The sequence below is a fragment of the Chelon labrosus genome (genome assembly GCF_963514085.1).
Source record: "Chelon labrosus genome assembly, chromosome: 17".
Taxonomy (NCBI): Eukaryota; Metazoa; Chordata; class Actinopteri; order Mugiliformes; family Mugilidae; genus Chelon; species Chelon labrosus.
In genome coordinates, this window is record NC_140350.1 from 10,316,030 (window position 1) to 10,330,467 (window position 14,438).

General features: G+C 43.4%; 1 protein-coding gene across 1 annotated transcript in view; it reads left to right on the plus strand.

The window, feature by feature from the left end:
- Positions 1-14,438, plus strand: part of robo3 (roundabout, axon guidance receptor, homolog 3) — a gene marked incomplete at its 5' end in the record, with an annotated part of 150,698 nt that overhangs the window by 74,324 nt on the left and 61,936 nt on the right. The window contains one exon of the mRNA XM_084564084.1: positions 10,374-10,700. Within this exon, the coding sequence (XP_084420210.1) occupies positions 10,374-10,700 (327 nt within the window). The remainder of the gene's footprint in view (positions 1-10,373; positions 10,701-14,438) is intronic.

Consider the following 14,438-nt stretch of genomic DNA (forward strand, 5'->3'; position numbering starts at 1 on the left):
TTCTGCATTGTTGAAACACAACTGTTGTTATAGAACCTGACAGTCCTGTCCGGTTGTCTCTCCAGTGCGTGACCTCCCATCAAACAAAGCGTGTGGTTTTCATCGGGTTTGACTGGCGAGACAGCCTCCCAGTTTTTAATTGTCCGGCGACTTTTCCAGAGGGCACTTTGAAGCAGCTGGAGAACTCTAGGGCAGGCCTAAAAGAAAAAAAGTCCACGGGTAGACATAGAGATTTCGCCGCTGTGACTTTGCCTACAGAGTCTGACACTTGAAAGCTCAGCATGAGAAAGAGCCAGCTGATAATGGATCTTTTTCAGCGCCGGTGCATCAGGGTGATGCTATAGTGGAGGGATTCTGACAGCCGCTGTTGATGATTTAATGTCTGGTTTTGGAAACCGACGGGGACAGCTCTTCTTTTGAACGGTGACACTCGGCGGGCACCTGTTATTTTGTGGCGGCAGTGTTGATGCACAAAAAGTGACGGGTACGGGAGGCAGTCAGAGTGCCTCTTTGGCTGGTTGTCCTCTGTATTGGCTCTGTTTAATGACTGATCTTGTTAAAGAAATGTTTGTGGCTTGCTTGATGAGGCAATTAAAGTGCCACCTCACCGCAAAATTCAAAGGCATTCGCAGCGTTTGGAGAAGTGACAGGCGCTGGATGTGGATCCATATCTTGCTCTTCTTAAACGTCCCTTTTACCTCAGTTTCTCCGCTTGATGACTTAATTATAGCTCCGAGCCAGTGTTCCTTGATGTCTCTTGAACTGTGTCTGAAGGGTGCATTTATCTACGGTCTTTCTTTCATGGCACTGTTACTCACTTGTAAATAAGGTATCTTTCGCTACTACAATTACCCTGTGTCAGTGTTTCATATAGGATTAGAGCTCACTCCTATTATGATATCATAATCATGTTTCCTTACAATACAAGCAGTGTCATCATGACGATCAATGACGCTAAAACCCAAATTACAGGCCTACTCGTGTAGATTAGTTCAAATCAAACTTACGAATGAAAATAAATACGAGCTCACATGTCAGCTCCAATAAACCGCCAGTCAATAGTAGAGGTATAAACAGCTCCCCATCATTTATTTGTTCATGCTATCTATATTGCTTTTTATTTGAGTGTAGCACACCATTCAGGAAGTCCCTACCCTTTGGTCCCTATGAATGCCATGTGGTCAGGCAGATAGAAGCAGTTAGCAGTCAGTGTGTACATGGAAGTGGTCACAGATCTTATCGGAGCTCATTTAGGAATGTGCCGCTGTGGGACGGGAAGCCGGCGGTGTTTCCCCACGTCCGTGTTTAACCACCCTCATCCTGCTCTGTGCCCATCCTGAAGCCCCTCGAGGGTTTCCTCCAGGACATGAGCGAGAGAGGAATCGTGTGTCTTCACTGGTGAACGCTAATGGGCTGATAATTTGTGATGATAAATAATGCCATCATCAGCATACAGCCTTACTTGAGACGGACTAGAAATGGTTTTCCACCCTGAGCTTTGCTCTCTTACAAGTAATCCCAGCAGCCAGTATCTACTCATACCTCCACACCCTCAGTATTTTCCCCTCTATTTCTTCTTGTCTCTTCTTGCTTTCATCACATGGACGACTTACAGCAAAAGCGAATGAAGAGTGAGACAGTTGCCAAATACAGTTTCTGCTCTCTTTTTCTTTTAAAGCCCATCCAAAAAGCCCCTCGGTGGAGTCAGTGGAACAAATCGATGCTTGTTACTCGCGTCCTACTGGAACTTGAACTGACATCTCTTGGCAGAACCTGTGATAAGTTGAAGAATGTTGGACTGCTTGTATTTAAGTCCTATCTAAGTTGCGTTCAGAGTTTCTTTGACTGCTGGAAAATAGGAATAGTTCAACTAAGTGCTTCATTATTCATATCAAAATATGGTGCAATATCGTGAAGAAAATACATTTCAAAGTGAAAGTAAACTGTTACATCTCCATGAAGAGGGATGTTTTGCTGCCCACTCGACTTTTTTCTGCAGTTGGAACTTAATCAAAGCTTAATAAACTCCCAAGCTTCTCATCCATGTTTTACCGCCAGGAACTTTTTAGTGTAAAAATGGTCTGTTTGGGCTCAACAGATCTTTTTTTGTCCATTCCCGTTGGACCAAAAGAATACACCACTCTTTGCATGCTATAGACAGCAAGATGATCCTGCCTTGTCAACTTGCCCAAATATTTAGCCAAACCTCATTTAAGCTGCTTTGCCAGAGGAAGAGGCCATGCTCGGAGGAAGCACAGAGTTGTTAGGGGACATTTTCTGGAGGAATTTTGATCTTTTTGCTCCCCGTTTCCATCAACCTTCTCAAAGACAAATAGCAAAAAGAAGCAGAAGCAGCCCCCTGCAAATGCAAAGCTGCTCAAGGCCCCAAGAGTGACGCGATAAAAACACCCAATTTCCTTTGCCAAAGTTGACCCTACCCATTTAAATGCTTAGCATCAACACAGGCTCAATTAAGGAGGTTGTCTCTTTATGGCCGGCACTTTGTATTCTCATGCAAGTGCCTCATTTTGTTGTCCCCACAGGGTCAAAGAGTAGGAGGCAACGGAGAAAGCACTCCAGCCTGCCTGACAATTTAACTATGAATGCACATTTGCAAATCAATTCCTGCGGCTTTGGTCAAAATCGAGAGGAGGAGGAGGAGGGGGAGGCTACAAAGCTGTAAAACAACAAATTCTGGAAGAGGGAAGCTGGCCCGCTAAAAAGAATTGCAGATGAGGGAGGAATAGGAATAGCAAGGTTGTTGAATTTTCTTTGATCGTCATCATCCACCCTCCCCCTCTCTTCCCTCTTCCAACTCTAAAGATTATGAAGCTCTCTTTGTTCACCAATGGCCGCTACTTATATTGCTGTTGTACTGGAATTTCAGCTTAAGGAAAGGTTCCTTAGCCATTGACAGCTATGTCTCCTAAAAGTTGGAGAGGCTGGTTATCTGGAGTGCAGTGTGAGGGTTAGCTCAGCTTAGCCTTAATTTTATTTGCTAAGCCAGAGCATGGCTTAATCTTTCTTCTTTACCACAACTCACCACAAAGTGATAAGGAGTGCAGCTTTTGATTTATTGCAGTATTCTGATTTATTTCCAAGTCCTTCACATCGAAATATAAAGCGTTTCTCATCCTGTCTGGGTTGGGAAACTTGATGGGGCTGAAGTGTCATCCATGTTTTATGTCCTTTTCCCTGCAGGGCTGTAGTGGTGAACCAAATATTTTTGATCCTATGTGTGATGACACATACACCGTGAAGCAATGTAGCTAAGTGCTGAGCTTTTTTATGTATTGTCATGCTGCTTTATATTTCTTACCGCTTCTACATTGATCTTGACAGCTTCAGTTACTACTTACTTTTTTTGAATATAACATATGACAAGTCTGTTTGTCTTTTTGACAATAGCTTCTGGGTATTTTTTTGGCAAACTACACAATCCATTGCTCAGCTGAGAAAATAATTAGCAGATTGATTCGTAATCAATCTGTTATACAAAATAATAATAAAAAAAAAACAAGGTGCAACTTAATCAGCTATGGCTTCTAAAACACTAATGCATCAGTTACAATAATCTAACTAATGATATAATATAGAGATGGGTTTAAATTCAATTAATTTACAATCAGTCTTTATTTGAAAATTCCATTATCTAAATTCCATTATAAAATCCTCCAGTTGATTTTTTATTTATTTTTAAATATATGCCATTTTCTGCGGTCCGCCGGTCCCTCTTTAGAAATCTTGCACGACAAACTCGCATCAAGATTAGTCCAGTGTGGCAGCATTTTGGATTTAAAAAGGACGAAGACAGGTGTGAAATATCTAAGAAAAATAGTTTTTAAACTGAAATATCTCGAAATGATTTGATACTGAATCAAACCTAATCGGGACATTTTATATGAAACAGTTGGGGAAATCAATAGCGATACACAGCCCTATTATATTATATTTGTCACCTTGGCCAGTCATTCTACATTCATGGATTTGCTTAACTTTAATTTAAATGTTTACAAGTGTTGGATAAGAGTATTTTTTTTACAGTGTGGTATAATTAAAGGATCTGAATTCTTCCTCACTGAGTCTGTAGTTGGCTCCAGGGCAGACTGCATGCTGGACTTTCAGCAGTGAGGCAGTTGGTAAGTAGGTGTGAGGATTTGTGTTGACCTCAAGACTGATCCTCGTACAAATATCAGACAAAATGAGTACCCCCTCCCGGATTTATTGCGTGAGTCAGACCATCAGCTGATCATTATACCATCTGTGTTTGAAAAATACTGTCTGAGCCTGTGAAATGCAGTCTGGGAAAGATGCGGAGGTAAGTGCATATTTACATCCAGAGCTGTCTAGGTGCAGAAAAGGGCTTTAACAGGCTGTCACCAAAAGCAAATAGTGTGTCAGGTTAAATTATGTTGAAATGAACATTTCCAAGCTATCCGTGCTCCAAACGTGAAGAGCTGCTTACAGTAACTTCCACCAACTTTCCCTCCCCCTTTTTTTTTTTTTATAAACTCTCAGGGCTTTTTATTTCCAACAGCAGCACCACTCACGTGCTTAACACAAATTGACAGTCACTCATTTGACCTGTGACTTTAATAGCAGAATATTATTTCTGGATAATGGGAATGAGACTATTTTTGTCTCAGAAGATGCTTCAATATCAACTCATTTTTAGTCAACATAACTTAAAATGCAGGCCTAGTTTTGAATTAAAACAAAAAAGTAGGATTGTTTTTTTAAAATGTCTCTATTTTAGGACTTTAACTTGGTATTCGGAGTGATGAGAATTGACATGTGTCAGGTTTGTTTTTCAAAGATGTCAACTGTCCTCAACTTCATTCTCGTGCCATTTCGACGCATGTCAAGAGTACTGGAGATATACTTGAGATGTTTTTTGCCTTTTCTGTCAAAGCAAATCTGCTAGGGGATAAAAGTCCACTTGTGTTTGTGGTGAAATGAGGCTCGGGGAGTTGGCAGGGTGGAAGGAGGGCAGGGAATCAACTGCAAGTGGTCCTCTGCACTTGTTTTATATTAGCGGGACACACTGAGCCTCTTCTTCTTGTACCAAACTAGAAAAAGTTCTGCCTCAGCACTTCGACATCTTCCATTATAGAAAGGACATTGCAGCGGGAGTTCGTGCTCGCCGTGGCTGTTTTGTTCCAGTTTTTCTCATTTGTTGTTGTTCACTTTCGCCATATTCACTATTTCTCTGTCCCCCTCTCAGGCTTTAGTCTGTCCTCTCCTCCCTTTTTTCCTCCAGTTAAAGACTTTGAAGTTGTTTGAAAGTAATTCTTCGTGTGTCTACATTTGTCCTGATGTTTTATATAATTACAGAGTGCTTCACACGAGCCCTCTTGGTGTTGAGTCTGCGGCTCGGTTAGTGAGGGAAAGTTTATCCTGAGTGGAATTAATCAAGATATAGAACGCTGTGCTTTACTTTCCTGGAAGAACCAGCCTGATAACTGCTACAAGAGAAACCAATGTTTACCGTATAGTGTGAGGTGTGTGACTGGAGTGTATGGCTCAACATCGGCAGTCTGACGCTATGCAGCTTTGTTGTAAAAGGCTTATTACAGGCTTACTTTGAGATCAGTAAATAAACTTGGCATAGCAGATATTTACACCGGCTTCTAATGTTGCTGCTGTCAGTCGCACAGGTACGTGAACAACTGCAAGGCGAGACTCTGCGTTGACGCGCTTTGAATTTATAATGTGGTCAAAGCTGTGGCAGAATTACTCCGCCACCTCCCAAGTCTGGATCCTATGCGAGTGGAAACAGAAAGGCTGAAAAGGCCAATTACGGCGCCGTTCCTGTAAATGCCCCCGCCAGCCTTGTTTCCGCGGTGGAGGAAGGTGAAGCTGAAAAAGCCTCTGCTGTTCAGTGGAGTAGTGCATTTTAAGGGGTGAAGAACTTTTAGTGTGAGAGTTATGGCGCCTAATGCGATCAGTGTGATCGCATTAGGCGCAGCGTTGTAATCAATTCACTACATCTATATAGTAATACATGGAATCATTCAATACACCCTGCAGTTTAAAAAAACACCTTCGTCTGAAAACAGGTTGTTTTTCTTGTTGTTTGTGGGAGACGGTTATCTGGTTGGAGCACCCCAAGACATTTTACGACCAATGGATCAATGCCAAAGTCTAGGATTTGTTGTCTGTCTGGAGGCTTGAGACCACTACACGCTTTATAAATCACTTAATATCGGAATTTTCTGAATCAGAAAATTTTACCCATGGGAGATATTCCGGGAAATGAAACTTCTTGGGACATATACAACGCCTTGGAGTTTCTCCCGTAGGGAGTGTTAATTTGTCCTGGGATGTAAAGCTTTAGATAAATCAAATGCTTTCTCTACAAGGCAGTGCATTTCTAGATGCACTTAAAAGAGTTTCCCTTAATTTTTCACAAATCTGCACATTTCCATTTTTGAAACTGTGCCTCTAAAGGCAACAAATAATATTTTCAGCTCTTGGATTAAAATGAGAAATCTCCCACCTAGGTCAGTCAAGTAATCTCTCTTGGCGTGGCAAGTGAAGACAGTAACTCATCTTCTCTCCACACACCATTCTTGTCAGGCAGACTCCGACTTCCACAGGCTTGGCTCCTACAGCATCCCCGCGGCTCCATTAGCTCAAATCTTGAAGAGTTGCTGCCACCCTACCGTGGTACACCGTGGGCAGGAGCTAATAGGTCCTTAGAGGGTTAAGACGTTCCTATTAGAAAACCTTCTTGAGACAACCGGTCAGACTCTCCAGGCTGGAGCTGTCCATTCAACCTGATTTAAGTTGATCTTTTCTAGCCTTGCCCTTCTCTCTTACGTACATCTACACTCACTTTGAGCTCGGTAGATGAGGGACCACGGCTCACCACAGAAATTCAAATTTCCTATCAAAAAATGTCAGACTAGTTCTAACATTTTCCCATCATAGTACTTTTTAATCGTTTTGTTTTTTGTTTTCTTTCACTCCCCATATCAAATTAAGGCTACAGAGCATTGCTACTTATAGACAGCAGTCGACAGATCATTTTATCAAGCCTGCATTTCCTTGGACAGCAGTCGTATCATCTTTAAGGATCCTTGTACAGAGGTTGTTACTTGGACTCTCTTGATGGTATTTAGCTCAGTCCCTCATGGTGGTCTCGTCCTCTTTTAAAGCCTTTGCTTTACATTTCCACATGGCTTGTTCCGACCAGCTTGTACTGTAAAATTTATGAGTCGGCTCTTAAAGGCTCTGTCCTGCTGAGCTCTCGCCGTGTAGGAACACCCCACCGTCTCCCCTCCGGATACCCCCAGCCAGATAGCCAGACAGTTCAGCCGTGATGCATATGCTGCCTTAAAGCTATTAGACGAACAGTCTGCGGCTGCAGCTCGTAGACCTTGAGGCAGGAGGGTTGGCACTTAACAAAATGACAACCGTTTTATTCCACCGGAGAGTAACCTTGTAAAACAATGCTGCTTTTATTTCATTTTTTTAGGATTTTATTGAATCAACTGTTTTATCTGGTAGCGCTATGTTGAATCCTTGTAGAAATAGTAGGATTTGATAAGCTTAGATGAGTTTGGAGCTCCGTTGACCAAATAATCTACACATTTGTTCACGTCAGTCTACACAAATGTATTTGTATGGCAAAACACTTTACTGCAATACCTTAGATTATTACTGAAAATGCAGCCAGTAACCATTTTATGACTGGTTCCAAACTCAAACAAATCCTTTCAGCCACAAGAATAATGAGGAGCCCTGCCCCCCTGCAGAGCCCTGATCTCACCATCGTCAAGTCAGCCTGGGATTACATTAAGACATATCCACAGAAGCGATGTGGCAAGTTCTCAGAGATGCTAGGGGTAATCTTCCTGCCAAATTCCTTGAAATACTGTGTGCAGTTGTACAGAGGATAAATATTTATCTTCCATTCTCCCGGGTAAGAAGGGGATTTGAGTAGTTACGTCTTTTCTCTATTGTATGCCTTTTGTACTGACATTTATTAGTAATGAAAAGAAATTGTTGTAGCCCTAGCTGAATGCAGATCACCGTTTATTCATTTATTTCAAATATTAATTTCACATTTGTACTCCAAGTCAAAAACACAATAGCAGCGACATGGTATTTATAGTCTGTGTGGTATTCTAATGGAACAACTTCGTCTGACACCTTAAATTCAGCCTCATCTGTGATCAAAGTCGCTTCATTCACCTCCAGCTTTCAGTCAGCTTGAGCACAATAAAAAAGAGATGGCGTTGATTGCAGTGAAATATGCAATGTGAAAAGTGTATCTATATCTTGAGACGTGCTTTCAGTGCATGAAAGTAGACACCAGTCACCCGCTACAAACTAGGAGCCTTCCCATTTCTCCATCTGTGTGAATGTAATTGCATTGAGCGCAGCGCCATCAGGCAGTGGTGTACGTCCCCATGAGCAAAAGGTGGGTTTTATAATGCCACAAATCTTTATAAATGTCACTTTGTCCCTTTGAGGGTAGGAATTTTGACACCTTTTCTTATCAGATGTTATTAGGACAGGCTGAAGCCTCTTATTAATGCACCCGTGGGATGAGCCATTAGAACCCCCTTTCTTATGATGGACTCCTTCATACTGCTTGCAATGTGCGCGTGCTGCCAGCGTATACACCGTTCAGCCACAACATTAAAACCACCGATGGGAGAAGTAAATAGCATTGACCAGCTTGTGACAATGTGACTTAGGCATGTACCACCCACCTAGACCAGACCAGACACCCCCACCCCATAGCAATGGCACTCCTTGATGGCAGCAGCCATCCCCAGCAGGATGCAGCCTGACACAGGCACACACACAAAAACGGTTTAGGAACAACTGAAAAAAACATGAGAAACAGCACAACGTGTTGACCTGGCCTCCAAAATCACTAGATCTCCCAAACTGATCAAGTATCTGTGGGATGATCCACAGAGGCCCCCTCCCCTCAACCCATAGGACCCAAAGGCCCCCACTAATAACATTCTGTTGCCAGACACCCTCAGAAGGCCCATGTCCATCTTGTCACTATCTTGATTACCTCCTGGAGGTACCCTTTTCTTTGTCTACCTGTTGGCTTGTATAGCAAACCCAAACCGAACTATAACAATGCAACAATCACAGGATGGAAACAAAGCTCTTGCAATGCAGAGCAACCATTCTCCTTGATATTCTCCAATATTTATCAAGATTAATGTTTTTCGTCTTCCCGTCATATGCACAGCCACTCACAACAATCTCCTGCCGTGAATAATGTATAATATAGTCCTGGATGGCATTACTGAACATCAGAATTCTGTGACAGTGGGAAAATTATTTTAGTTCAAAGACAGCGCGGCTTGCTTGACGTCGGAAGGCGAGACAAATCAGAAATACATCAGAAAAGCGGCAACAATCACCACTGGAACAAAACCGGAAAACACCGGCAAGACGCACCTCCCGTTGTCATTCTTTCATTTGCTCTCCGGGGGGAAGTTTCACTTGTACCTTCACGACACTTGAGTTTGTGTTATTGCTTTTCATACATAATTGTGCTGCCAGCGTGCTGTCATTCAAATTGGAGCAGGACGAGGAGGGATAGGGGAGAGGAGAGGAGAAAAAGCAATGAAAAACATAAACCTGTGGATTGTACCCCAGCTCCTTCTCCCTCTGCTTCTAGCATCCAAAGAGATTTTCTGACCCGAAACGCGATACTTTTATGATGATTAGCAGCCGTAACTTGCAGCAGAGTTGTTTAAACTTGGAAATGTCTTCATATTCTTGAGTGTTTTCTGTTGAAAGTGAAGAATGGAGTTGGTTGTACATGTTTGATATCTGAGTGTTGCTGTACTTCATTCAAACTACTTCCCCCATGAGCTTCTGAGCCGCACGGTTCTACCACATTTATTCTTCCCGTGCCTCATCTCTTCTGCCGGAGAATTTGGTTTTAGTTTCACAGATGCAGAATTCAGGGCATGTCATTTCTCACATCATCCTCTTTGATTTATGCTTTTAATGTAACTGATGAGCAGTTATATTACTTGCCCATTAAACTATGCGTTTCTGCAATGATTGAAATGATTGAAAAGAGTTTTGGTATAAATGAATAAGGTGCACCTTTAACACAAGTGCAAGCACAGTACATTCAGTCTGTGTATTTTTATTGTGGCTCCACCTCCAGTTTATATTCAAGATGCTTGAAATTAGGTTTTTGCATCAATTGGCATTAATGACTGAGCAGTTTCGTTGTTTATTAGCTCTCAATAACACAGACTGTTAATTATGTTTCATTTCTTCTTTTATGAACATTATAAAAAGAAAAAGAAATAAATTCCCAGCACAAATGACAGGATCCTAACACCTTTCTCTTCCCTGTGGTGCTCTTTTCCGTCCAGGATCCCGACCCAGGTTAGAGGACGCGGCTCCTCGGATCGTAGAACATCCGTCCGATCTGATCGTGTCCAAGGGGGAGCCGGCCACCCTCAACTGCAAGGCAGAGGGGCGGCCCACTCCGGTGGTGGAATGGTACAAAGACGGCGAACGGGTCGAGACCGACAGGGAGGACCCCCGGTCCCACCGCATGCTGTTACCCAGCGGCTCCCTCTTCTTCCTGCGAATTGTACACGGAAGGCGAAGCAAACCCGATGAAGGCATCTATGTGTGTGTGGCACGCAACTACCTGGGCGAGGCCGTCAGTCGCAATGCATCGCTGGAGGTGGCAAGTAAGTGTCTTTTTTTTTTTTTTTTAAATACTATCAAGGCTTATAGGCGGTTTATGCTTCTGTGTCACTTGTGACGCCGTAGCTACGCGGACAACCCAGTCCATATGTAGACGTTAACGCTGGAGCTTGACGTCCAGAATTGTAACTATGCGTCAGTGCGATGCAGACTGCAAGAGCTGTGATTGGTCTGCAGTTGGTATTAAGGGCAGATGCCATGTGGCAGAAAATGAACATTTGTATGATGTATCCAAGTAGACTGAAATTCAGTCATGAGGGTCTTTTAGCATGTTCCCAGAAATGCAGAACTGTAGAGAAAGTCATGCTCAAATAGAAAGGAGCATGACGTGCACTGATACACATATCTTTATATGAGCAAGAAAAGGCAGAATAGATAGTCCAGAGCTCTTCGATACAGTGGGTGTCAAATATCATGTCGTTTCAGAAAGGAATTAAACCACAGATAGAGTTCACGTGTAATAACTTTAGCTCCAGTATAAAAGCAGAGGAGTGCAGGGGAAGCTTCAAAGGACTCTTATCATCGCCTTCACTCGGCTGAGTTAACTTAAGACGCCACCCCTGACCTTGGTGTCAGATCTCTCGGCAGCTTTCTCCCTGAGGCCCCCTCCCCTCACCTCCCCTCCCCTCCCCTACCCGCCGATGCTGTGTCCTATCTTTTTCCTCTCCATAGAGCCCGGCTCTGTCGTGCTGCGAGCAGGCCTCTGTGACCGCGTCTGTTAATGTAGATGGATGACAGCTAGCCCAAGCGACAAAGATAACAGTTGTTACCACCGGACAGGAAAGCTGAAAAACTGTCTCGCCGGGAAGGGACGAAAGGCCACTGTTAGTTGGCAGCGTCTCCCAAGCAGATGTTAGTGCCTTAAAGTACAACAAACTCCTGTCAGATGGGGTTCCAACAGACACCTCTTGATTTATTATTTTTTTTTCTCCAGGGCGAACTTGCTTTTGAACAGTGGCACTTCAGTGAAATGTGGACAGCCAATTAAATCTTGGCTTTTAGATCACCTTTAAATTTTGAGACTGTTAACTTTACAGGACAGAGTTTTGACAAGAGCAGCTTGTGATTAAAAGTGTGCAAAATAAGTTTGTAGTGCCCACGTTGTCGTTGTCATAAAATGTTTGGAAGTATGTGTGCTTGCATTGATCAGGCGTAACATTATGACCACTGACAAGAGAAGTAAATAACATCGACCATCTTGTGACAGTTCAATGTTCTGCTGGAAAACTTTTGGACCTGGCATTCATGTGGATGTTACTTAGACATGTAGCACGCACCTAGACCAGACCACCACATAGCAATGACACTCCTTGATGGCAGCAGACACACAAAAAACATGAATAACAGCACAAGGTGTTGACATGGCATCCAAATTCACTAGATCAAGTATCTGTGGGATGCACTGGAACAAGCCTGATCCACAGAGGCCCGACCCAGAGGACCCCCACTAACAACATTCTGTTGCCAGACACCACAGGACACCCTCAGAAGGTCCATGTCCATTCTCTGATGAGTCACAAGGAAGGCACAAGGGAGACCCACACAATATTCAGAAGGTGGTCATAATGTTATGCCAGATCAGTGTATATTAATATTAGGAATCACATCATACATCATAGTAAAGTATGAAATTGAGCTTTTTCCTCTGCGATCTTCGCTTATCTACTAATTTAGGCAAGAAAAGTCCCTGTCAAAAGCTGATATAGAATCATCGGTGAAAGATTGAAACATTTCCTCTAATCCCTTCTCTAAGGCCTCCCCTAATATCGCCCACCCCTTAAATCTGAAACCATACCAGGAATTCCTCATAGCACTAACCCAAACCAGCTGAACACGGTAAAACCGGCTCCATTCCCAGTAAAAAAATCAGTGAAACTCTAGAATCTTGTCGAACACCTTGCAGCCGGGCGTCGTATTTTCCTGAAAGGGCTCCAGGCCCAAAGTTAATAATCACACCGAGTTTCCCCCTGACTGCTTCCAGACAAAAACAGCCCCTGAATCACTCGCCATCCATCCTCTGCAAACAGCCGGGAACAGCGCAATGTGTCCGTCTTAAAATTGTCCCTCAAGTCGAATTACCTTTCACCTCAGTCTTGCGCTGTCGCATCAACATCAGGAGCTGCAGGGTGTTTGAGGTATAAGCCGAAAACCAGGCAGGTAGAATAGGTGGAGGTGTAGTGAATCACTTTTCACAGAGCTGCTTAGGAAGCAGAGGGAAGGAATGCAGCAGCGAAAGATGCCAGAAATTTCTCGCTCCGTGTGAATAATCCCTAACGTGTTTATCTACGGTTTCTTTACACTGTGCTACTTTAAAGCGCGCCCTTTGAGCTCCAAATAAGCTCTGTTTGATTTTCTTAATTGTGGCATCAGCATAGCGCTTACACAAAACCAGAAACATGGTGTTAATATTAGTTTTTTCAGCCCCCTTGAGGTGTATGTGGCAGTCGTTAGGGGTAACCAGAAAGTCTACGCTCCACCGAAGGCCAACACCAACAGAATCACAAACAAGGCTCCTTGAGGTTGTGCAGCGTCACGTTTGCATTCAGACGGGGCTTTCAGGGCCACGTGCTGATCGGTCCATCTATGTTTCTGTACGCCTGGCTTTCTCTCCTAAGACTGTGGTCTTTCGGGAGGTGACATTTTGTGCAGCTGTCTGCAAACAGACACATGCAAAGGGAGTTGGCACACAGCACTCTCGCAGATAAGAATCCCTAATCCGTGCTGGTGTTCTTTTTTCTTTATGTGTGTCTTCTTCAATGTGCGCCTGACAGCACACAAACACACTTTTGGAGTGCTGCTTCTTGAGAGAGAGAGGTTATATAGAGCAAACAGCGGCCACTGCCAAAGCCAAAGCTCCTTCCAGTCCCCTCTGCATTGCACCGTTGGGGCTTGGGTGATAAGGCCAGAGGCACAAAGGCCCCGCTGAAGCTGCCAGGGGACTCAGCATGGCACCAGTGTAGGCACAAGATGGCACTTTGTGGCATGGTGTCACTTTGCTCCCCAGTCTGTGACTTGGAAGCACTGGGGGCAAACTGAGAGGAGAGCTTGCATTGTGTATTGGTGTGTATATTTGGTATCGGGGTGGAAGCCAACGCAGTAGGAAGGGTGGAAGGTTCAGGCGGTTTAACCCCTCACAGTCCATCTGCTGCAAGCTGAGAGCCGCGCGATTGCCACTGTGCTGCAGGATGGGTGAACTCACAGATTTTGCCAGTGCTGACAAACATGACCGGAGAGCGTGTCTGGAACTGGTTTATTTTGTATGGTTTTATGTCATATGATAGTCTCTTAATGTCCATTGTGTATACAGGCACAAAAAGCACAAATCTTCTAAAAGCAGAGCTGTTATTGCCAAACATTTTCTCATGTGGAATTGACCCAGTTGTCTTTTACTGTAGCTGTAGTTTGAAACTTACGAATATTATTTTGCTTTGCCTGCAGTTGAGACCCTGTTTAAGTGGATCTGTAAAATGTTTGCAGATTTCTCAGTGACAGAAAACCTTTCTTGTAGTTAGTAGTGTCGTTAGAACTCATCTTCATCATTCCCATGCCTATCATTAGAAATGTTGTTTCCCCCACTGTGGGATAAATTAAAGGATTATTTTATCATATCTTATAAAGCAACATGCATGTCACCATAGAACATCCTCATGAATACCAACTTTAAAATTTGTGGTATTCTAGTTTAAATAAATGGTCTTTCTACCTCAGTGGTACTTAATGGC